The 26,112-nt window shown below is 39.6% G+C and overlaps 1 protein-coding gene across 4 annotated transcripts in view; it reads right to left on the bottom strand.

Annotated features, from left to right (window-relative positions):
• Nucleotides 1-26,112, bottom strand: part of LOC138085730 (E3 SUMO-protein ligase RanBP2-like) — a 58,396-nt gene that overhangs the window by 22,089 nt on the left and 10,195 nt on the right. For 3 of the 4 annotated variants that reach the window (XM_068980248.1, XM_068980258.1, XM_068980266.1), the window contains exons 2-19: nucleotides 23,687-23,754; nucleotides 22,179-22,290; nucleotides 21,545-21,697; nucleotides 17,672-17,902; nucleotides 17,202-17,347; nucleotides 15,547-15,739; nucleotides 12,550-12,637; nucleotides 10,601-10,810; nucleotides 9,544-9,725; nucleotides 9,283-9,458; nucleotides 8,995-9,118; nucleotides 7,953-8,114; nucleotides 7,549-7,686; nucleotides 7,326-7,472; nucleotides 6,308-6,487; nucleotides 6,141-6,224; nucleotides 4,174-4,309; nucleotides 332-426 (exon numbers count right to left, since the gene is read on the bottom strand). In XM_068980248.1, coding sequence (XP_068836349.1) covers nucleotides 332-426; nucleotides 4,174-4,309; nucleotides 6,141-6,224; nucleotides 6,308-6,487; nucleotides 7,326-7,472; nucleotides 7,549-7,686; nucleotides 7,953-8,114; nucleotides 8,995-9,118; nucleotides 9,283-9,458; nucleotides 9,544-9,725; nucleotides 10,601-10,810; nucleotides 12,550-12,637; nucleotides 15,547-15,739; nucleotides 17,202-17,347; nucleotides 17,672-17,902; nucleotides 21,545-21,697; nucleotides 22,179-22,290; nucleotides 23,687-23,754 — 2,625 coding nt within the window. The remainder of the gene's footprint in view (nucleotides 1-331; nucleotides 427-4,173; nucleotides 4,310-6,140; nucleotides 6,225-6,307; nucleotides 6,488-7,325; nucleotides 7,473-7,548; nucleotides 7,687-7,952; nucleotides 8,115-8,994; nucleotides 9,119-9,282; nucleotides 9,459-9,543; nucleotides 9,726-10,600; nucleotides 10,811-12,549; nucleotides 12,638-15,546; nucleotides 15,740-17,201; nucleotides 17,348-17,671; nucleotides 17,903-21,544; nucleotides 21,698-22,178; nucleotides 22,291-23,686; nucleotides 23,755-26,112) is intronic. The other variant, XM_068980274.1, reaches the window with a different exon arrangement.

Here is a 26,112-nt window from a genome sequence, read left to right as displayed (position 1 = left end):
CTCCATGGACACTTAGTCACAGTGCCTAGGCCTGCGAGTGCCACCCACAGTGCTCCAAGGAGTGCATCACAGTCCTGCCTCTGTCACAACCGGATGACGAAGCTCCCACCACCACCACTCCTGTTCAAAAATATTCTAGATGTTCACATATATTGTATTAAAATTAGATAACTAAGAAACATACCTTCTCTATCCAGAGAGAAATTTAAAATATCTATACCTCATGGGACATTTAAGTTTTAATGTTGAATTACTTCTTGAATTAATTTGTAGGAAGCCTGGACAATTAAAAAGGAGATATTTATAAATGTATAAATTAGTCCTTTGTTACCTTTGTGGGAGTAACATTAGCTGCTGGTCTGAGTAGATATTGAGTATTATATGCTGGTGACTGACTATAACATACTGAATGGCCAGTAGTTGCAACTAAAAAAAAAAGAAAAAAAAAAGAAAAGAAAGAAAACACTGTTAAAAAAAGTCTATGCTGCAGGTAGTACTATCTAGGCAAGAGCTATAAATACAAAAGCAGTAGAAATCAAAGATTTAACTACACAGACTTAAAAAATTTTTCTATAGATCAAAATATACCATAAAGATGATAATCAAATGACAAACTAGAACAACTGCCAAGTGTAACACAGGAGCAGTGAGGGCAGCAGCGGGTGGGCACCAAGAGAGGCCCCACAGCGAGCACCAGAAGGAGCTAAGAGGAGTGGTGGGCCCCCTTCCTGAGAAAGAGGGGCTCGATGTGAAGACACAATCCTGCCACATCAGGAATATAGGGGAGACACTGGCCACAGGAAAGACTTAAGGAACCAAAACATATGTGATGGCCTCAGAGCTTGAAAATCTGCAGAGGCTTGAAAATCTGCAGAATGACAAGGTTGCATTTTATACTCAAGCTAGCAACAACATTCAGGTCAAAAAATCACCTGGCAAATTCACATAAAGGATCTCAAAAGTAACACAAAATGTGCTTCTTCGCTTAATAAATAGGATACAACATGACTAACACTTGAACTGGCGCCCAAACTATTTGCCCCACCTGCTTTGTGTGCGTGTATGTTACCAGGAAACCAACAACTAGAAGATAGTCCTGTTGATGGTAAAAACAACCAACAGCCATTTGCTCGAGAAAACAAAACAACTTAAAGATCATTTATATCTTTACACAAGAAGGAAGTGGAAACTGCGACCCAAGAGGTGCTGAGCAGCTGACTCTGGAAAGTCCTGCAAAGGCCCAGTGAGGGTAAACCAGGCCCAGTGAGGTTGACTGCGTCTATACAGTCCACAGGGTACCACAGGGTACTGTGCTCCCTGCACAGTAACACAGAGGCAGCGCCACTGGAGAAGCCCACAGCTGAGCAAGGAAACTAGTATGCTGCCTGCAGGGGCTCCTCTGAAACATTCCCGGGAGAAAATAGGCAAAGAACACAGAACAAGTGAATGGATATATATGGGCCAAGAATTGTAACATCTGAAATTTTAATTTTCACTCTCAGTGACTTCATCACTGAGAGTGAAAGAAACAGTTCAGATGTCTTATGCTGCTAAGTCACTTCAGTCATGTCCGACTCTGTGTGACCCCATAGACGGCAGCCCACTGGGGTTACCCCCATCCCTGGGATTCTCCAGGCAAGAACACTGGAGTGGGTTGCCATTTCCTTCTCCAATGCATGAAAGTGAAAAGTGAAAGGGAAGTCGCTCAGTCGTGTCTGACTCTTAGTGACCCCATGGACTGTAGCCCACCAGGCTCCTCCGTCCATGGCATTTTCCAGGGAAGAGTACTGGAGTGGGGTGCCATTGCCTTCTCCTCAGATGTCTTATAAACCTACTCAAAAAAATCCTATAGAAAAAAAGCACCAAATAAATAGGTAACTCATGAAATCAAAGTGTGCTGAACATTCCTAGTATAAAAAAAAAAACCAAAAATTTAAAAGCTGATATTATTTTTGCTTTTAAAACCTGGCAAGGTTTTAATAAACTGACATGATTAGTTTCCAGTTTTCTTTACACTCGTCAGTACTTTTGAGCATTTCCTTATTCGAGCTTACTGATGGTTTTTAGTCACCTACTATCAGTAGACAAGGGCCACCTTGGCACATCTGGACCTTCACTAAGGAAACCATCTGTGAGTTCAGGAGGGTGGTCAGGTAATAGTTAATAACTGGCAAGAGTGCAAACAGACAGGCACTACCAGATCCTGGAGGTAAAAGTGTAAAATTAGCACAGTTTTTCAGGAAAGCAATTCCCCAACGCAAGAAATCTTATAAAACCCTGAAATCCTAGGATTGTGTTCATGGCAATAATTACAACACCATTACACAAATCCTAGGATTGTGTTCATTATAATAATTACAACGGGAAATAATAACCAGGGAGTAAAACTTGCAGAGCTTCCATGTGATAGGGTCCTCATGTTCATTAATGGTACCATCAAAGAATACTGAGTAGAAAAATGCTCAGAACTTAAAAGTTGTATTTAAAACACATGCTTACTCATCTCTGAACAAAATGCTAATATGGTGAAAATCTCATTAAAAATTCCTTATGAATACAAAGAGAAAGGACCAGAAAAAAATGCTCTAAACTGGTAGCAGAACTCTCTGTGACATGATTAGTTTCCAGTTTTCTTTACACTCGTCAGTACTTTTGAGCATTTCCTTATTCGAGCTTACTGATGGTTTTTAGTCATCTACTATCAGTAGACAAGGGCCACCCTGGCACATCTGGACCTTCACTAAGGAAACCATCTGTGAGTTCAGGAGGGTGGTCAGGAGCTGGGACTCTTGGCTAGAGCCAGAGCTGCCTGCAACTGCGAATGTCAATCAGCCCACTGGGGTCTCCATTCCTCTCGCCTGTCAAGTCAGGGTGTGCTGCGTCTACACAGTCCACAGGGTACTTGTAAGACTAAAATAAGACAATGTGAATGTTATGTTCAGATGTGTGTTTAACAACCAGGAGACCTGCTATGCACATACAAAGAAGAAACAGAACTTGTGACCCACAAGGTGCCCGATGATAACCACACAGCATCCAGAAAGCCCCAGAGGAAGCCAGCCATGAGCCTGTCGGCGCCAGTCAGGTTCCACATGGTGTATGGCACCTTAGGCAGGCAATGTTTAAATCTGGCAGGCCCCTCACATCCACACCTATGATTGACATCATTAGTGACTCTGACTTCACAAAGATCTTCTCTGTCACCTGTTGCACTTGAAGGACACTGTCATGAGAAGACAGCAAGCTGCTCTGAGGAGGACCCTAGGGACCATCACTAAGGTACTAAACTAGGCCACACCATTTCCAATCTTTCTTTTGAACTAAAACCAATTAATCTCATTACCTCCATTTCAGGAATCTGTCTCACGTGAAAAACACCTGCCTTCATCATCACTCTGGCTGCCTGGGGGCACGTGGCCTGACGTCAAAGCACCAGAGTCTGAAGCCTCTACCAATAGTGACATGTACAATAATGGGTGTCACCTAATCTTCTAAGCCCATTTCATCTAAACATGGGAATTCATAATGGTATTTCCCGCTCGGGGTTACTGTAATTGAATGAAATCACATACACAACGCGCCCTGGCACATGGACAACCCAGAGGGCAACTGCCTGTGCCCTGTGGTTCACTGAATGTTTACTGCATACTCTAAGTAAATGCCTAATGCGCACACACACACCTCCCATACACATAAATACATAACCATGTGATGCAAGTGTTATTTCTGTTTCAAACAGACAAACTGGCTCAGAGAGCTAAGTAAGAATACAACCTAAAAATCCACTCTACCCTAGCTTAAACTCTCTCCTTCCATATACAAAAGATTTCCCAAGACTGTCAGACCTCTCAGAATGTCATCAAAATAATTCCCCAAAGTTTAATTTCATAATTAGGCAGCTCTTAATGAATTATACCATTAGTTAACATTTTTCCAATATAAGGCATAGTTCCAGCTCAGTCTCAGCTCCTCTGAGATGTGCAGTAAAGGGTTCTTTAAGCCTTTACATAAACAGGATCAGATAAAGCTTGTTCTGTTTCTGGAGTATAGGTAGACACAAACATGTAATAAATTAAGGCATACAGACAAGGTGGTTTCACAAATTACCTAACTAAAGGAGGCAGCAGTACAGTGTCGTCACTAACACCTGGGATTATTCAGTTGCCAACTTACCTGTCAGTGGGGCCCCGTGAAAATTCTGTGACCCCTGATAACTATCAGGCACTGGGTCTGGTCCATAATTCTCTGGAGGCCAACGGTGAGGGGACCCTGAGCTACTGCTATTTAGTTTCAACTCCTGCATTTCTTTCTGTTGGAAGAAAAACAATTTTAAGCGATTATATCATGGTGTAAACAGTGCTAGAGCAAATTTAATATCTGATGATGCGTTTTAGAGAGTCCATACTCCAGTCAGATCCGAGCACCAGGTGCTGATGTAAAACATGATTCTTAATTTCTTAAAGCTTGTTTTTTGCTCCCATTCTTTTCCCTCCTTAGTATCATTACCAAATCCACTCAAATCTAGAGTCAGCTCTAACCTAAACAACGGATTCATCTCCCTTTCCATTCTACATTTACTTCATCTTTCTAAAGTTCTGGTCAGGACTTCCCTAATGATGCAATGGATAGGAATTTGCCTGCCAATGCAGGGGACACAGTTTATATCCTTTTGCTCCAGGAAGATTCTACATGCTTCAGAGCAAGTAAGCCCTCGAGCACCAACTACTACAGCCAGTGGTTAGGGATCAGACAAGAAAAAGGCAACACCTTCTCAACCCCAGAACCTACAAGGCAGGTATTTTTCAGGAATAAGTTATAATAAGTGAGGTCAGAGACAGATCCAGCATGGCTACCCTTTTCTTCTACAAGTGTTTCAGATGAAATTCCTTGGCAGTCTAGTGGTTTAGGCTCAGTGCTTTCACTGCTGCAGCCCTGGGTCTAATCCCTGGGTGGGTGGGTGGAAGGGGATGGCAACCAAGATGCCTGCAAGCCAGGTGGTGTGGAGAACAAAAAAAGAAGCATTTTAGGAATAAAAATTTCCTGGAGAAAATAAAAAACCACCCCATAACTATTAAGGTCAAAAATATATCTTAAATTTTCAAACTAAATAAAATTTTCCCCATTCATCCATCTATACTATGTCTAGTCGAGATGGTATACATCTAAAAATAAGAAACGAATGCAATCAGCTGGAAAATTTAACTGGTCACCACCAGTATCTGGACCATAGACTTAAACATCCAATTAAAGCTGAAAACATAATGTTAAAACTTGAACAACTAGAACACGTGATATAAAACTAGTTTTGACAAGTCTCACTTTATGGATGAGAAGACAAAAGAGACAGAGAAAGCTAAGGAAGTGCCTGACCCAAAGAAGTGCATCAGTGGCAGTTAGTATTAGACCCTAGCTTTCCAGGCACACAAGAACACCATGTAGGTGCCAGAAATCTACATGGTTAGCATGTAATATCATGCAGGTCACAGTTATACAAAATTAACACACTAAATCTTTATGGAAATTCAAAAGTACAAAAAATACAGGTTTCAACTTTCCTTGGCATGATTTTAGAAAGCATTAGTTCTTGTCAATGAGCATGAAACAACTTACTTGTACCTCCAATTCCAAAGAAGTTCCTTTGAGTGCTACAGTTGAGGTCACTTTCATAAAGTTAAAGCACAATCATGTACAGACACCTGCATCTTTACATAATTAAGTCAAATTCATATGAAGTAATAAAAAGATAAAGAGACCTTTTAAAGTTTAGACCACTTGTGAAGTCTTAGCTATAAATGTGACATATACACTAGAGTCTGAGCTATAATCTCATAAATCAAGGTATGAAGACTAGATCTTGCTAGTTCACTCAATCACTGGGGACCTCCTCTATGCCAGGAACAGGGCTACGGTTTGGATATGAGTCGCCATTTTTGAAAGATTCACATCTTGTCGAGGATAAAGACACATAAGCAATTTCAAAAATAAGCTAATGTCAAGACGGAAGCATGTAAATCACAGTATGACTCTACAGTCATGCAGCAGAGGAACATCTGGAACAGTGTTAGAAATGAGTGAGAAAGTGGTCAAGGAAGGAGTCTTGGAATAAGATAGGCACAGTTTAGAAAAATCAAGGCATTTACCTTAATGGCCTCCACTTGTTGGCAGATCATTTTCAATAAGCAATTTTGATCTTCTGCCCACTGAGGTGGTGTTTTGGGAGAATACTGAAAAAATAATGATGAAACAGTATTTAGAACATCTAGAACACACATTCTGCAGTAAAGTGACTCTTCTCTTTTTCACTTACCTTACAACTTCTATTTGGTGATGGAGAGTATTTGGTGGGAGATGAAGTTGAGTGCTTTATTTCTGAATCTGCGTTTCGTAAAGACCCATTTTTATGAAGAGGCGCTCCTTCACTGAACTCATCGAGCTCCTGCATGACTAAATTAAGCATCTCTTTCACAGATTCCAGGGGCACAGGCAACTAGAAATAAAAGGCAAGAATCAACATCTTTAGTTTGCAAAATCACCAACAGAAGAACTCTCAAATAAGGATTTTTTTATCTTACTAATTTATATTTTCATACTTCTGTGTGACAAGCACATTGTACTTTATGTAACAACACACAGAAAATGCTGGGCAATCTAAAGTCTCCTAACCCTGAAGTCCATGCTGTGTCTAGCCCTCCTGATGGCAGCAGCAAGGGCAGAGAAATGTTAACTGGGGAGTTTTTCCATGTGAGCACAGTAAGTCACTGCCACTCACTCACTGATTCTGAATGAGAGGAGAGAAACACAGATGCTGGCATGCACCAAACATAACTCTAATCCAAGAGCAGCAACACAAACTCATCAATCAAACAGGTGGAAGGTTGAATGTCACTGAGGTTAATCCCATCACAATAGCCTCAAACTGCTGACAGCCGGGGAAAGGTGGTCACACGAGACAGTGATGGGGGAGAAACGTCCCGAAGTCATGAGCAACCACCTGATTTCATTAACATATTTAACTGCCAAGTCCACACAGAACTAGACTTAGTGGCAACATTTGCTGAATTCATCGCCAGGTAACAAAAATAAATGCCAGCCTTTTCTAATTCTCCAATAAGCATTTCTGTAATGGTATAAACCTAAATGTCCACATTTAAACACACACACAAAAACCTAAGGCAAAGTAATCCTAATTAAATATTTAAACACCCCACTTCTGTGCATTAATGTGGTATCGCTAAGCATTTTTTAAATTACCAAAATACAAAAATCAAGGCAAAATTCCTTATTACTTAGTTATCAATAATAAGAAAGTACAATCGGCCACTTACTTTCTTAACTACCGACAGATTTGAATCACAGTCATCTAAAATCTTTATCAGGTAGTCCCTGGTCTTTCTCAGGTAATTTTTGCATTCTTCTTGTTCTTCAGAAGAAAGCACATCATTATCAATGTCTTCTGCTTTTCTGTGAAAAAGCTATACACAAGAGTGCTTTATGAAACAATTATGTTTTAAAAGAAAAACCCTTTAATTCAAGTACCACACTACTTACCAGTGCAAGATTCCAATAAGAAGTGACGTTATTAATAGATTCAAACGTAGCCATAGCATCATCTATATTTCCATTAACTACATCCAATATAGCGAATGTGATGTGTGCTTCATCTTCGTATTCACCAACTTCACATGCCTAAATACATTGGGTAACTTTCAGTCAAGCTGCCTCTACCCAGAATATCAAACCCAAATATGCCCAAGGATTTTATACGATCTAAAGAGATCAGCATCTCAGTGTTCTTCTCTGCCATGTTGCATCTGTGACAGACAGTGGACTTAGAAAACAAGACTACCATTAAATAGTTGGGCAATTAATATAAGCAGTTTCTACTTCCATTTTCTTATATATAAACTAGAAGCCCAGAACTCCAGCTAGTTCACGATGGGACTCTCCGTTACCTGAATGTCTGCACTATGGAAATGCCTGAACAGAGGATCAGCAGGTTCAGGGATGCTGCTCTTCTTCTTGATCATCTTCAACAATGGCAAAACCTTTTTCCAGTAGTGAACACTTCTGCCTATGTATTCTCGTTGATCATAAAAAGAATTAAGACCACTGCCCTAAAATACAAAGTTAGAAGCACACAGAGAGACACAAACGAACAGATTCAAAAACTCACTTGCAGATGCTCTGACCAACTGGCTAAAATTTCAAATCCTAGGCAAAATAGAATCTCAAAAGTCATATGCTCACCTTTCCAAATTCTAGAATAACTAAGCACTTTACCACCAGCACTCATTCTACACCCAACTTTGACACACCTCCAACGATTACCCAATCGGGCAGCCTACTCTCTTTTCCTGAAGTTGCTATAGGTGCCCACAGAACAGACCTCAAATATTAAGCAAGGTCTATAATACCCTTACCTATAGAGCCTTGCGCCACCAAACAGGTAAAAAAAATCTTCAGGCTGTTAACTGTAATAGTAACAACTGCTGCTGCTAAGTCACTTCAGTCGTATCTGACTCTGTGCGACCCCATAGGTGGCAGCCCACCAGGGTCCCCCGTCCCTGGGATTCTCCAGGCAAGAATACTGGAGTGGGTTGCCATTTCCTTCTCCAATGCATGAAAGTGAAAAGTGAAAGTGAAGTGAAGTTGCTCAGTTGTGTCCAACTCTTAGTGACCCCATGGACTGCAGCCTACCGGGCTCCTCCATCCATGGGATTTTCCATGCAAGAGTACTGGAGTGGGGTGCCATTGCCTTCTCCGAATAGTAACAGCTAATACCCTGGTAATATTTACTATGCTAGCCATTGTTCTAAGCACTTACATACAAACTATACTATCTACTTTGTGGCAAGATTGTGAAAATACATTTCACCTGACACAATATGAACACGCTGCTCCTGTTTTTAAACCAAAAAACTTTCAAGGTCAAGTATGTCATTAAAAAAAATTAAGGTAATGTTCTTACAAACTGCTCTGCTTCAGTGAACTCACCGTTTTCTGAAGGCACTTTGCCCAGTGCACGAGCAGAGCAGGCTGAAGGCCAGTTTTTTCCTGGCCTCGTAGAGTGTTTATGTCACGCTGGACTAGAAGTCGCAATTTTGCTGAAGTCCCAGGTCTAAAAAAAAAAAAACATTTTATTTAATGAAATTGATTTATAAACATGTAGTTCACCACTTACATGTTTATTAATCATCACATGATAATTAAAACTTTACATGAGAATTAAATTAAGTCCCTGTGGTTAAGTTAAAGGAATTTTTCTTTGTTTTTGCTACTTACACTGCTTTTCTATGAATTAGATTACAAACTGCATCCCACCATGCTTTCTGCCTTTCTGTGCAAAGCTGTTTACATACAGGCAGTGGCAAGCACAGAGGCTGATAGAAGCTGCAATGAGAATTAGACTTTTCCTTTAACTGTAAGTGGCTGGTATATATTACTCCAAGAAGAAATACCTGATTAAAAAAAAAAAATCAATTTAGGGAAAAAAAAACACAAAAGAGTGTTCATGGTATTTAAGTTATTAAAATCTATGCTTACTTCAAGATCTAAAATACATATTGATTCAGGTGCATTTGTTTCAAGTCTTGAGGTTTCCTGGGGCAAATGATGAAAAAGCTGTTTTAGCCATTTTCGAATTGCAGGTAAGGTAGGTAATGAATCCCACTGTAAGCCAAGCCAGGTGAGGTGTTGAAGACTGCCATTATGTGCCCGAATGGCACCTGAAATAAAGCAAAAAACAAAAAAAACAGCTTGAGGTTTTGGAAATTTTTGTGTGCCATCAGTTTTGCCAACATAAACTCACTCATAGTAATACTAAATGTAACTTAATGTTATAACTGCTTTTCAGTATCAGAGTATAGGGAAAACATATAAGCAAAGTCTAGTGTTCTTCATAAAAAGAGTTTTGATGGAAAAAGTTCTTTTGAAGGAAAAAAAGAGCCTCACTAGAACTCAATAAAACAAAATCTACTGACAGAAGTGAAATAAAGAACAGCCATCCGGTAATAAAGCTTGAAACAACAGATCTTCCTTTTGGTAAATAAATGTGAAAACAGTGGGATACCACTACATTACTAGATTAAGAAATTCAATACTAAAAAGTTTATTGGCTTCTGAAAGCATAAAAGAGGAACAAGCTTTCTGGTAATACAGCAATCTGTGAGACAAACATGTCCATCAACTTCATCCCAGTAATTATATTTTTAGGAATCTGTATAGAAAAAAAAAAAGAAATGGAGACACCTAAAAATTGTCATCAGTATTTTTAACGTAAGTGAAAAAACTGGAAACAGCTTCCAGATGGAAACTGGCAAGTACATTATAGCTATTTCATTAAAAAGATTGTATTAGCATCAAAATGATACTTAGGAGAGAATTCATGACACCAATCATGTGTATAGAACTATTCAGAAGAAAAGCACATGCTACCATAACCACTACCAATACCTCATATTACCTTCCCCCAATAAACCTTGAAAGTAATTCAGAAAAATATTAAGTCATTATTTCTGGATAATCCCCCTGTTGCTATTATATATCTCCTGGTGTAAAAGGATTAAAATGTAAAGTGTTTCCTTAGAAAGATACCACTTACCAACATCATATCTAGCCAATTCATCAGGATCTGGTTCTTGTACATCAATGCTTCCAATATCATCACTACCAAGGAAAGAGCTGTCCTTAGGTAACTGACGAGAAAACAGAGCATCGTACAAAGCTGACTGCCCACTCCTGTTGGCAAAGGATTCTACAACCTCTTTTAAAAAGTCTTGCTTGTCACGACTTAAGTTTACCAGCATATGCCCTGAAAAACAAATTATTTCCATCATTTAAAAGACAAAGATTAAAGTTACATCTCTCAACAGTTTCATTCACTTACCCTAAGGGGAAATAACATGACATTCTCAGAATGAACCCTCCAGCCCAAAAACCACAGCTGGACCCAAAAGCGTGCTGATGTGAAAAATGAATAGACTACAGGTGTCAAAGCATCTGTGTCTATGTGCTAGGGTAAAAGGAAAGGAAAAAAATGTGTGTGAAAAATCCCAGAAGGATTTCCTTTTGGAAAAGCGTGGGATTCAAGTGGCCAAAGGAGAACAGGATCAAGCTCAATTTTCTGTCCTTGATACACCAAATTTCTAAATCTGGCTGGTCAAAATCATCCTTTAAAGAGTTTAAAATTTTTCTGTTTCAGTTCTAGACTTCCACTCCCAGAGACTATGATTCCACAGATTTGAACCTATTTTAAAAACACTCCTTGGATGAGGTTCTAGTTCACATTCTAGTTCTAGTACACATGGATGCTCCTTGAAAGCACTATGCTAAGTAAATGAAGACAGTGATCCAAAGACCACAGCATGTATGATTCAATATATGAAACGTCCAGAACAGAAAGAGATAAAGAGAAAACTCGTGGCTGCCCAGGACTAGTGGTTTGCAGGGAAATGGGGAGTGACTGCCAATGGGTACCAGGTTTCTTCATGAGGTAATGAAAATATCCTAAAATCATGGTGATGATCATATTCTGTGAACATACTAAATAAGTACCACTAAACTGCACACTTAAAATAAGTGAATAATATCATTAAGTGAATTTTATACAATCAGGCTGTTTGAAACAAAACAAAACAACTTTTCTCCTGTAATTCTGTTGGTCAGTCAGGTTTCGTTACTACCAGACAATTATCTCTAAAAATTTGCAGAGACAAGCTCAGCAGGCCCATCAAAGACAGTACAACACAGCTCATTTTACAAACTGTGACCCTCTGCAAAGGTAGAAGGGAGATCTGAGAAAAAAAAACTAAAAGATCGCTTTAAGGACTCAAAGTTTTATCTCCTACAAAGAAGTAAGCTGTGGGACAGAGGAGCCTTGACCAATAGTCTACCTACAGACCCCAGCTTACAGGTACTTGGATTTAAGATCATTTCCTAACTCTTAATGAAGGCCCTTCAACTTTACATCAAAACTGCCTCTTACAGAAACATTTCCCTACAGAGCCTTCAGTTCACTGTTTGACTCACTGGCTACGTGAACACTTTCAAGTCTGTGCCTTAGGAAAGCCAGAGAGTGTAACAGACCTTTAGGATCCAACCCAAATAGTAAGAACTGGGAATAAATCTACAAATTCCAACAGCCTAACAGAATGTGAATATACACCTTCTGTCTTTGTTTCTAAGTTGTCAGCTCCTGAAGAGAGAGATCCCTAACTTTTTCACCTTTTATCCCCAATGGCTAGCAAACCAGTAACTTATTCTTAGTTCAAGAAATGCTCTAAAATGTTCTGGATGGAGATTCTAGCAGCTAGATTAAGGATGGGTTAAGGAGTTTCTCCACCCAAGAGCAAACAACGTTTGTTCCTTTTAAAGAATATACCATTTTTTATCATTTGTTCTCTCTTCTCTCTCCCTAATTCAATATGGCAAGGAGAAAAAAATCTAACAAATTATCTCCTGGGCAGAGAGAAGACACTATCTAAGATGTGTTCAAAAAGGAAAAAGTTCTTTTTTCTTTTTAAAATAAAATCAGTTAAATGTTACCAGTACCTGATTGGCTCAGACGATCATAGGCCATCATTTCCAGTAGACTTTGTCCAGCTTCTCCTTTTATTAATTTAGTCTTTGGTCTTGGAACCTAATCATTTTAGAATCAAAAATCTTAATTTAGTGATACATTTCTAATAGTAAAATGTTCCTTTCTATTACACTGTACTTTTCTTCAATAACGAATAAACAGCCAATGGTTAAAGACAGTTGGGAATCCAACTGTGAAACATTGGGAACTGGGGAATTTAGATAATCTAGAAAAGATGCCTACAAAGAGCATGTCTGAGAAATTACTTTCTATTAAGTACATGTTGGAGTTACAGCTGGGGAAACAAGAGCATCTGGCTGGAGACCTTTTCTGCCCTGCACAGACAGACCAGGAGACGACAGCTCTACACCACCTGGTACTGGACACCCCCACATGGAAACACCACACCCTTCCAGAGCACAGACCACCTGAGACCAGCAGGGTAACGGGAACAACCTAGATAAGAAAAGGGCTCCAAGTCCTGTCCTATGAAGAAGAGGCAGAAGAACTACAAGTAAACAGAATGGTGAGAAGATGACAGCTGCCTTCGAGTATTAAGAAAATTATCTTGTAAAAGAAGGGAACACCAAAAGAAACAAAACACCACCAATGGGTAGTGGCTTGAGAAATATTTTTACTCCATATAAGGAAGCACAAAGAACCAAATTATCTAAAAATAAAACAGGCTACCTTGAAAAGCTGCAAGTGTCCATCACTGAACATGCTGAGTCCCAGCCAATGAACACTTATCATCCTGAAAGTAACCACACAGACGGTGGGTGCAATGCTGTTAAACCTCTAGTAATTTTCTTACACTGGGAATGGCAGTATAATTTGGTACAACCTCTGTGAGACTGGAAATTTGGCAATAGCTCAAAATACTATAAATGCACAGATACACACTGATCCTGCCATCCATCACTCAAACTCATTCCACCCCCAAATTTTCACATGGGAAATGGCACAAGCTAGTCATTGCAGAATTATTTTGCAGTAGCACAGCAATATCTCAGTTTTAGGGAATCGGTTTAATGAAACCCAAACTATGGTACATCTATAGAATGAAATAACATCCAAGCATCAGAATAAATAACAGTGCTGTACTCAGTCTATGTTTTCTGTGCTGATACAGAAATACTGGAATTCAAAACTCAAAGTGGAGTTTTTACTGAATGGGTATCACTGTCACACCACTGTCAAGCCACTGTTGCAAGTCAGACAATAATAAGTCAGAGACCAACTGAACTCACTACAACTACTGCAGTCCCTGATCAAGGGGCTGAAGACCCTACCATTCAAACAGCCTGCAGAATCAATCAGGAGGGAGATGTAGTTTTTACTATATAAAAAGGTCAAAGTTCAATACAACAAACTAATAAATACAACAAAAAAGAAACTGACTCACAGATATAGAGAACAGAGACTAGTGGTTACTGAGGGGAGGAGGGGGAAGGTATCAGAGTGAAGAGGTGAAAACTACTGTGTATAAAATAAGCTACAAGGGTATAATATACAACACAGGGTATGCAGCCAATATTTTATAACTATGAACAGTATAATCTTTAAAAATCGCGAATCATTGTACTACATACCTGTAACCTATACAACATTGTACATCAACAACAATTCAATTTTAAAAAGGCCAATGTTTAGAGCAGTTGACTGTGTCAACATAAAAATACCCATTTAAAAAATTTAATACATTTCAATGTCCATTAAAGAGAGCTGTTAGCTACTTGATAATTCTATAAAAATATTAATCATAAGTTTAGTGCTTATACAGATTAGCAAACTTCATTAACTTCACTGCTGCTGCCGCTAAGTCACTTCAGTTGTGTCCGACTCTGTGTGACCCCAGAGACGGCAGCCCACCAGGGTCCCCCGTCCCTGGGATCCTCCAGGCAAGAACTGGAGTGGGTTGCCATTTCCTTCTCCAATGCATGAAAGTGAAAAGTGAAAGGGAAGTCGCTCAGTCGTGTCCAACTCCTAGTGACCCCATGGACTGCAGCCCACCAGGCTCCTCCGTCCATGGGATTTGCCAGGCGAGAATACTGGAGTGGGTTTTCACTAATAAATTCCTTATGAACAAAATGGCTCTGCTGAGCTAACAGCAGCACCGTGGACTGCACCTCAACAGGTTTTAAAAGGCCCAAGTATGTGAACTAGAAAGAGCACCATCCTCCAACAGTCATTTTACAGTGAAACCCTTTTTCTTTCTCTCAAGCAAACAATTATTCTCTAAAGGTAACAATTTCTACAAGCTAGGAATAATTCACTTTGTGGAAGACTGCTCATTTCTTTTCAGTTCAGAAATGATGCAAGCTCACTGAAGAAAACATTAAAACTGCAAAAATGGATTAGGGGAGGGCAAGAGTCAACATCTCATCATCTAAAAACAAAGGCTCACATTCTGGCATATTCTCTTCATGTCACTTTCTATGCATAAAGTTGTTTCATGTTTCTGAGGATGAGTAAGTATACTGCTGTGTAGTAAATATACTGTTAAGGTTGTATATATATTAAAAATTAAGTTTCCAATTAACATGTTAAAAGCTATGGTAAACAGTTTTCTATCATAGCTTATGCAACCATGCCCCCAAATTGACTTACTGATTAAATTTTCATCCAAGTTATATGTATCTTTTTGAATCATGTTTTATCCATACTTGAGACTATTTCCTTACAGATTCCCAGAAATGGTACAGTAAAAGATCAAATTCTTCAAAACTATCTTCCAAACAGTCAAAGCAATGCCAACTGCCACTGGCAATGCATCAGTGTACCTGCTTCACCCGCCTCACTAGTACTGTATATTAATAAATCTTGTTAGTCTTTCCCCCATCAAAGTGTTTCATTTTAACTTTGTACATATTTTTTCCCATTTTCATCACATACCAGGACACACCCCATGTGAAGTACAATCAAGTCTCACTGAAAGGTTAACGGCACGCCAGACAGGGAGCGCTTACCTGGAAGGCTATGAGATAGCAAAGCGCAGCCAGCTCCGAGAGCGCGCGCCACTGCACGTCACTGTGCTGGCCCATCTTTAGCAGCAGCGAACCGGCGTGCATGTAGAAATGTCCTCTCACTTCCAGGAATGTGGCTGAGAGCTCCTCATTTCCACCTGCACAAGACTTCACAGACTGAAGAGTGCTATCAAAACTGGAATATTAAAGTATTAAACAGGTGTTAAACTACTACACTATGAATAATCCATGTCATTATTTAATCCTAAATAAAATTGAAAAAGGAATTTACTTCAAGCATCACCTTCCACATCTAACTCCCAACAATCCATGCTGTTTTATGAATTATGAATCATCGAGTGCTTCGTGTTATTTGACATACTTCCTATATTTCAAGCTTAACCTCCAGAATGTCTTATTCCAAAACATCTTCTTGATCATATGGTTTCATTATTCAATTCAAAGTTGAAATTTCTCAAAATAAACATGCCATTTCACATTATAAGTAAACAACTAAGACACATGCATTATCAATATGAAAGCTGCTTTTACTATACATTTAACTAGAGTTAATTATAATTCTATTATTTGTAATCTATGTACTAATCAGTACTTTTTAATCATAATGGTCCTCAGAATCTTCATTTTCTAAGAAAATCAAAAGCAAACAATAGAAATGTGAAGAATGATTTTGAAGTAGATTATAATAAGAAAATCTGAGCAATAGATTATTTCTTCTAGCCTGTGAATTTCTGGAACTTGCAGAGGGTGTCAAGACTCCTCCAAGGGGTATATGTAGTAGTAGTATCATAGCACTAAGAAATCATCTTTCTCACCATTTTCTCATGGGACCAAAATTTCTAAGTATATAACCATGCCCACTTCCCCCCAGTCATAAATATTTTCTAAAATCATCAGAAAGTTTGACTGAGTCTTTTTGGCTACTCCCTCATACTACCCATATGAAGACACCAAGTACTTCCTCAGGAAAAAGACTTACTCTCCTACACCCCAGTGAAAAGAACTCCCTGCCATGTGAAATGGGGGACGAACCATTACTTTTCAGAATAAGAGTGTACACCAAGGAGCAGCAACCTTGTCCATTAAGGACCCCATACTGATATGGCTCTGCGGGCACTGCAGCTCTGCCACAAGGCTCGCCTCTACCGCTGCAGTGAGCGAGCACACAGCTGACACAGCAGGAGGACGGCTGTGTCAGGGGAGGCCCACTCACAAGCAGGCTGTGAGCCTGGTTTAGCCCACAAGCTCTATATTGACCTACAAATCCAAGTGACGTGTCTGTTCAGTGGAATTTATTTTAATCAAATGGAGACATTGGTCCTTAGAATTATGGAAGAGCAATGAGGACATGCATTTTCAGGCTCAACTCTACTAAGCATGCCAAAACTAGACATTTAATTACAAGAATAATTACTTAACCAAGAACAGTAATAGAGTTCTCTAAGAATCAGAGTCTCACAAAACCAATTATAATATAATACTGCCCCAAAAGAAGATTCCTTCTAAGCAGTTCACCATGTTATTAAGTATTACCTCTGGACATTACAGAAAAAATAATGACATTAAGTTGTTTAGATGAACGAACACAAACAGACATCTGTAATTTACACTGAAGTGCTCTCTCTAGGTTGGCCTACCTCTCCAGTAATTCTCTGCTCTCCTGAGCATCTCTTATGGACAGCGTGAGAAGCATCAGGTTAGCATAGGCTATAAGTAAGTCCTGACTGGTTGCTCTCCAGTTACTTTTATCAGACTCCAAACACTGTGAAGATTCCAGGTATTCCTGTTGTGCAAAAAGAAATCTCAGTTACAAAACTGTATCATGTGTTACAAAACTGAGTGTTTTACCACTACAAACCCCTTTGCCCATTCACAGGCTGAAAAACCATGTTGGTTTTAGATTAGCCTACAAAAACACCAAAAAATACACAAACATATTTCTCGTATCTATCTTCTGAATCCACTCATTGTAAATTGAAATCATCCTGGTAAAATCAGCTCATTTCACAGCTGCTACACATAAACGAAAGAGACTTAGGTCATGGAGGGCAGTGGTTAAATACAAAGGGAAATATGGTAATTTTGAGACCCAACAGCCCTTACCTACCTTAAGCGTCTGTACTACACAGGAATTCCACTCTAAACTTGAGCGCAGAGCTGTGTTCCTCTCTGCCTGGTGGCAGTGGGCCACAGCATCCCTCAGCCTGCTGTTGGAGCGATATAGCTCCACCAGTCGGATGTTCACGTGTACATCATCAGGCCTTGCATAAAGTTCTGATTGAATTAAGTCGAAAAGTTTATTCCATCCATCTTCACCTTTACAATCTAAAAGCTGTTCCTATTTATAAAGAACCATTAATTAGAGAAACATCTGTGCAATTTTAGAAACATCATGGCTCCTATGAGCACCATCCCACAGTGTTTGGCTTTAGTCAATTCCCACCCTACATACCTCATTAGCACCCTTAGTCACTTCCAGAAGCTCAACCTCCAGAAAATACATGGAGAGAAACATCTGGGATTACACAGCTGCAGGAGGGCCTGGACTCAGCTCAGAACATCCCTGCATACCCGTCAACGACCAGAATGGACCCTTGCCCCCACGTGTCCTCACCCTCCACGTGCTCTGGACCTCCCTAAGGCTGCTTAGTCCCCGCTCCCACTTCTCCCACTGTGGAGCTCCTACTGTGCCACCATCTTCTTGGTCTTCACCTTCCCCCTTACTGAACAAGAGTCCCCTTCCAAGATGGCTGCCATCACTTATCTGCTAGTCTATGTACAGGTGGAGGAGGTGGTGACCGACTCACTCCCAGTGTCATCACCTGATCATGCCCCTCCTCCCCCAAACATGTTTATAACATTTTACTAAAGGATGTGCTATCTGGCCACACCTCCCACTCCTCCTTATCAGCACCTGGAACAGAACTACCTTCGTTCATCCCTAAGATATATCACTACCAGCAGCACAAGACACAGGACAGCCTGGCCACCCTGCTGTTTAACAGCTTCACCTTCACCACTCCACACCAGCCTCAGCCATCCATGTGGCAAAATACATACTCTGAACAAATCACTCAGACCACAACACGCTCTCATTTTCTCACCTCCCTGAGGCTAGCATAGCCTCACTGCCACATCTCCTGCCTCTACTGCATGAAAAGGTCCTTTTAATTTTCCATAAAACACACACATACACTTTCCTTCCCTGTCAAGCTAAAACACCAGAGTCTCGCATCCAATCACTCCCAACTTACAGATAGAGCCCTCAGCTAGCTCTCTCTGCCCCTCCTGGAAGCCCCAATCCCTGCAGTCTCCACCCCTGTGCACTAACAGATGAGCATGTGTAGGGCATCTGGGAGCATGGGGAATTACAACCAGGGCAACTGATTCACCTTCATAATCTCAAACCATCAGACTGGCAATGCCTAGAAAAAAGTCCTAGTTTACTTCTAAAAACTCATTGTCTCCACTCCCTGAAGAGTTCACTTCGTACTTTTTTCTCTGACCCTCTCTTTAGGATCTCCACTCATCCTCCACGGAGAAAATGGAAGCCATGGCCTGTAATCTCCACTTCCCCTTCCTGCATTTACCTCCCACCCACCGCCCAGTGGACCTCACTCATCATCAGTCTCCTCCTGGACCAGTTCCATAAACTTACACCTGGTCTATAACTGCAAAGAAGCCCTAGACATCAATTACATGTTTAAAATTAGGTAAAAGATCAGCACCATTACAGATGTTTTTCAAAAACTCTACTCTCAAACCCCAAAGAAAGCCTTCCTATCATTGATATTTTTGTTCATTAAAGAAGTGCCAAAAAACTATTTTAAGTAAGCCTCAACTTCTAGGAGAAACAGAATTACTCTGCTTAATAGTTACAAATTTCATGGATTTCTAGTCCAAAATTTCCAGGAAAAAAATCTGACATAAGATTTACTAGTTTTAGACAACAGTATTTTTAAAGTCATTAAAGAAAATCAGGATGTTCACAATTAAACTTTCGTCACACTGCAAGAAAACAATACCCTCCCCATTATACACATAGTCCATAATATTACTGTCACCAGACGAAATGGACTCTTGTAGCCAATAAAGAAAGTCATGACCAATGAAAAATTATGTTTGAGGCATAAAACAAAGATACTAATAAGGGAAAGAAATCTGCACTATGAAACATTTTTGATTAATACTTAAAACCCAGGCGCTTACCACAAGGAGAGAAAAAAGATAATGTTACTAGTATTTATCTCCATGGCTTTTATTTTTTTTAAATTTTTTTATTTTTTCAAATGTGGACCATTTTCAAAGTCTTTATTAAATTTGTTACAATATTGCTTCTGTTTTACACTTTACTTTTTGGCCATGAGGCATGTGGGATCTTACCTTCTCAACCAGGGTTAGAACCTGCACCTCTTGCTTTGGAAGGTGAAGTCTTAACTACTGGACCACGAGGGAAGTCCCTCTCCATGGCTTTTAAAGACACTTTTGATTTAAAAATGTGTACACAATTGTTTATACCTGATGTGTAATAGCTAAAAATTGGAAACACAGAATTTCCCCCCAAAGTAAATGGTTCAATGGTGGAACACACAGTGTGAGTACATACTACTCAGCAAAAAGGAAGGAATCTATCCTGACACACACAACTTGAAAGGTCTCAAGGGTACCATGCAGAATGAAGAGCCAACTGCAAAAGGTCACATGATGCCTGCTTCTATTCATATGACATTTTTTAGTTACAAATTATAAAGACAGAGAACAAATTACCAGTTGGCAGAAGCTAAGGATGATGGGAAGGAGAGGTGGATGTGACCACAGAAACGGAGGCATGAAAGACACCCCCATGGTGATGCAGTGCTGGATACGCACGTCTGTCTACACGTGACGGGTGGAACCAGGACTACATGTGTACTGCACCCATGCCAAACCCTGTGGTGACTGTTCAACAATGACACCAAGATGGAACCACCATTGAGCCATTCATGTTTCTGACTGGATGGAACACACTCAGGACCTTTCTGTACAACCTCTGCAACTTCCTGAGAAAAATCTATAATTATTTCAATAAAAAACACTTAAAAATTCTATTGGAAATACATATAAATGAGGGGTGGGGGTACTTTTAAAAACAATATATATGAGAATTCCCCGCAAGTCCAGTGGTTAGGACTCAGCGCTCTTCCTGCAGGGGCCCTGGTTTCAATCTCTGGTTGGGGAACCAAGATCGAATAAGCTGCACAGCAGGGGGAACCAACAGACAATTAAAATTACAGTTAAAATTCTGTTTGTCTAGCACATTTTGGAAAGTCTTTCTCCAAAAAGTCTCCTAGTAAACTATATTTCACTCAGTAAAGAATAACATGCAGAGCCAGTTAATACATTAGCAACAAATTTCTATCACTTTTAGTAGTCATCTATAACACACTAGAGAAACTTTTAACTTCTGCTTGAAAACCTCACTATCCTATAACACAGTCCTTCCCACAGTGATATAATGGTTCTTTGAAACTGTCACCTTCTGGGTAATTTTCACCCAATGAAGTGAAACTTTTATACCAGACAGAGATCAGTTTATAATAATTCTCAGCTCCACCACCTACTAATAGATAAGGAACAGTAAAATCCCTAAAACAGTAATCACTGCAAAGGTAGATGAGATGCCACTTGGAAAGCAAACTGGTTCCTAGTGAAACAACACACTGTGACACCTCATACACTGTGGAATGGCCATCACCTCCATAGTGACAATTACTCTGCCTCATGTACACTGCAGTACTATTGCCGATGGTCACAGCTCTTATGTCACACCCCCAGACTTATATACAACTAAAGGTCTACACCCCTAGGATCCCCCCACCCCGCCCCACACACCAGTTTACATAGTACTACTTAAGTCATTTAAATTCCAATAGCAATAGCTGTGTCTGTAAGTTTTCTCCGACTGCTTTTATTATATGCTTTGTTTTCTTTAGTTTTTTACCTTTAGTTTATAAATTGCAGGACTTCCTGGAAAAAGTTTAGCTGCTCGTTCAACCCAGTATTTAGCTCTTCCATCAGTAACATCATTTTTACAGAGCAATTCTGCAATCTTCAACACAAGATCTTTCTGTGTTGGGTTTAATTCCACTGAACGCTGATACCAAAAACAATTAAGAAATTAGTAGGATTCCTAAAGTCTATACACTCATACACAAAATTAAAAAACTTAACAAGTACTCCATTACAAACTCTATTTCTAAATGACAACATGTTATTTCAAAGTTGTTAAAATTAAACTGTCTGCAAGTTTTTTGAAAATGAATAACAATTTTTTTATTTGGTAAATGCAAAAAAGAAAAGGAAGGCGGGGAGGAAAGGAACCATGCATTTCTCACCATGGTAAACTTAAAATTTATAAGTGTTAATATTCTTTTCCAAGTGCTAACCTCTCCATGACAAAATACAGCACTCTTTGGGCCAAATATTTTAAAATCTGTTTCAAGCTGTTTTGCTTAATAGTATGATGATATGAGTGCTTGTTTTCAAGACATCCATAAAACATACTTGAATTATTTACTACATAAATTAACCTGGACATTATGAGTGTGGTTATGTTCTAACCTTACACAGTTTACCTTGTAACATTCAACAGCTTTCTCTATGTTTTCCTCTACTTCGTAAAGAAGACCGAGAAATCTGTGAGCTTTGGGATCCCTTTCTTGCACATTAATATATGTAGATATATATCTGTTCAGAAATAATAATATAAAAACAGTCTTTAAAATACCACATTTAGAACTGTGTTTAAATGCATAGAGAATATCTTACACTAAGCAACCACTGAACTAATTTCTACTGTTTTCTGCTGAACATCACGATTTATTTAGAGTATGCAGACAATTCAGAAGCATCCACAGGGAGAAACAGACAGCACCCACCCACCTACACACACCCACCCACCCACCCACACACACACACACTCGATAGCACCTAGACACAAAGTCAATAGCACCTACACATACACAAAGTTGACAGCATCTAGACACACACACAAAGTCAATAGCACCAGCCCTACACACAGTTGACAGCACCTAGACACACACATACAGAGTTGAAAGCACCTAGACACACACACACACACAGTAAAGAGCACCTATACACACTCATAAACAGCATCTAGACAGACACACATACAAAATCAAGGACACACTCACTTTGTCATTAAATGCTACATTCACCAAAAGTTTTCCTCAGTGCTACCCACTCATAAGAAATGAACACTAAGTTACCTTTTTTTCTATTACACTTTGGTAAAGCACTAAAAAGTTTTGCAGAGAAATTACAAAGTGACTACAGTAAATCTTTACGTTATCATAATGCAAAATACTAAAGAGCACTAATTCCCAAACAACCACTAAGATAATCTGTTTATCTTTTCAACAGTAACATCTAAGGGGACTGCACAGGAGTCACTCAGTACACCACCAAATGCAGATGATTGATACACGTCTTCTAGGCCCAGTGAACATTATCACAGGAAGAATCAGACCAAAGATCAACAATGAAGGAAAAAGTGTCATTTTATAAAGTAAGGAACTACAGCTGCTAGGTCAATAAAGGTGCTAACATTTTAACAAAATTTTCATCTTCCCAGCAATGCCTTCAATAGCCTACCTCCCTCTTAATTTCCAGCTTTAAGCTACTGAAAATCAGTAGATCAGATCACCAACCTTCTTGGCCTTGGAGGATCACTCACTAGTAGTCAACTAAAGTTGTTTATGACACAAGCTATTCTCCCACCCAGGAATTGATGAAAGTAGCAGATAGCTAACCAGAAAGAAATCAAGATATAAGCATGGTTCTCTTTTATTCTAACCCAGAACAATCTCTAGAGAAAGTTTAATGCCAGACAATTTCTCGCCCGAGGTAGGGACAAGCAGCAAGCATGTAGAAAGCATCATTCTAGACTCAATCTTCACATAATCCAATCTTGTCCTCACCATCAATTTGAGGGACGAATCCCTCATTTCCAGGACATACTTAGGAAGAACTGCTAAAACACCCATTTTTATCCATTTCAAAGAAGAACATAAGAAAATGCCTTGGTTTTAGACTTAAGCCAAGTTGACAGTTTGGTACTTACTTTTTAGCAAGATCATATTCTTTAGCTTCATAATACAGCTTTGCAAAATAGAATCCTTTCATTGACTTCTAAAAAAAAATTAAGAATTATTTCATTCTTCATATTTCAAATTTTGCATGTTTTTCACAAGAACTAAAATCTGTTCTAACAATGTTAACACCCACTCAGTATTCCTGACTGAAAAAGAAGAGCTTGGTGGGCTACAGTTCATGGGGTCACAAAGAGTTGGACAAGATTGAGCACACAAGCAACCTAGCACTTAAAAGGTAAAAACTGCCTGTAGAAATGCATACATGTTCTAAAGTCACGAAACTACGTCTAATTCTCATGAAACAACAAACAAATTTAAGAAAAACAAGACAAGATGACATCAGAAATTAAGAATTTATATATCAGCAAGAAACCTCACGGAACTGTGTGGTGTTCCTCTCACTTTACAGACAAGTAAACAGACAGAGCCCGCTTTCCTGGCAGAGAAGAAGTACACCAGAGAGACCTCACTGCTCCTGCCATGCACACACCTTTATGGAGGAAGAGTAACAAAGTACTGCAGAGCCACTGAGGCACTGGGGCTTCTGGGTCCCGTTACTGACCTCTCCACAGACCATTATCTTATACTCAAGGAGCTGGAGAGGCAGAAATAAAACCTGCCTTTCCTGGTATTAATTTTCCTGATAATAATCCAAGTCCACACCCTGGTTCTTTTATGTCTACAGGCTCCAAAGTCTATAATGCTGGAGCACACCAGATGATGTCATATATACATGATAAAAGTATAGAGCATCAAACACCTTATTTTGAAAATGACAGAAGGACACAGAAAAATAAAAATCAATGTATTATGTAAAAAAAACAAAGTTTTCATTTACTGATTTTATTTCTAAAAAATATGGATATTAGATGTTGCTGTGCCCACTAGTCTCTAGGCACCATTCTGAATGCTGGGGAATCGGCAGTAAACAAAGTCTGTCTTCAAGCAGGAAGCTTGCACTTCAAGAAGGATGACAAGCAGACAGTTAATCTCCATGGAGGCAGGACAGAACGCTCTTACAGCACCTCATCAGTTCTCTACAGAACACCTCATTTTGACAAATCTACGATCAGTACTTATCCCACAAAGCACAGGCACCCTAATAGTGCCTAGCTGGGAGTTTCTCCTCCCTTAGCTGGTGAGGGTGGAGGCGCTCAGACAAGGCATCACATAATTTATACAATGGGAAAGAGACAAACTTGTCAGGGAAGGTCTCGGGAAGGGGGATATTTGACTAGAAACCTGATTAATGTGCAGAGGCGGTTACCTGGGGCAGGTGAACTGCAAAAATTTACCACTGCTCCACTGTTTACTATGAAGTATTTCCATTTTCTCCTTTTTATGAACTCTACACAAGACACTCCTGAATGGCACCCATCTTCCTGAAACACTCTTCTCATGTCTTCAACGAACACAGGTTCTCCTCACTTCACTTCTACCATGGTGGTCATTCCCTCTCCAACTCCTCTTCTCTCTCAAGAGTGTCTCATCTGGGACATATGATCCATCTCACCGAGGACTACCCTGACTCTCAGATATGTCTGTGATTCTCCTGAGCTCTGAACTTATGTGCAAATGATCAGGATGTGCCAGCTCTACCTTCTGGGTTACCTCAATCCACGTTTTTCTCATCTCTACTGCTACTGTCAAAGTCCAAGCCTGCTGTCACCTCTCTGGGATGACTGACATGGCTATTCCTGTCTCCCTCTCAAAGTTAATTTGTCAAAACATAACACAAATGACACTGTGTATTTAAAACTGTAACTCCTTTTTCATCTTCCATTACACTTTGAAAATATCCCTATTTCTCACCAAAGACTAGCATGACACAGCATCTGCCTAGCTCTCCAACTTTACCTTGTCTGCCCCATGCACGCTATGGTCTAAAACTAGTGACTAAAACCAGAATGCAACTCTCCAACTGAGGCAGCCCTGAGGAGTCTATTTAATTTAAACAAAGGCAACAGTAGGTACTGATATGATATGGTTTTTGCCCAGTACATTCAATGTCAGAGTGAAGAAATTCAATGAAGTTAAATAAATGGCACAGTAACTATGAATCTCTTAAGGTAGCCAACGCTTCGTCATCTAATCAGAGACATGTATGAATTCATGACCAAGATTCTCACTAACCTAGTCAAAGGAGAACCAGGGGAAGTGAGTCTGAGATCAACTGAGGAAGAGCACCCAGTAGGGCATGTGTGACGCATGTCTGGTACAGGAACAGATATGAAAAGCAGAGCAAGTGGAGGGCCCCTGGTGCCTCTCACCATGGGCAGTTAGGTCCAGTACACCTATCAGAGCTTCACACAAGTATATATTAAACCAAGCTGAGTAGAGAGTGAAATTCCAGTGAAGCAAACAGGAAAAACTCATTTTATCTAGATTTTTACTA

Source organism: Capricornis sumatraensis, chromosome 1, assembly GCF_032405125.1.
Source record: "Capricornis sumatraensis isolate serow.1 chromosome 1, serow.2, whole genome shotgun sequence".
Taxonomy (NCBI): domain Eukaryota; kingdom Metazoa; phylum Chordata; class Mammalia; order Artiodactyla; family Bovidae; genus Capricornis; species Capricornis sumatraensis.
The sequence above is the reverse complement of the archived record's forward strand: the minus strand, read 5'-3'. Positions and strand labels throughout refer to the sequence as shown.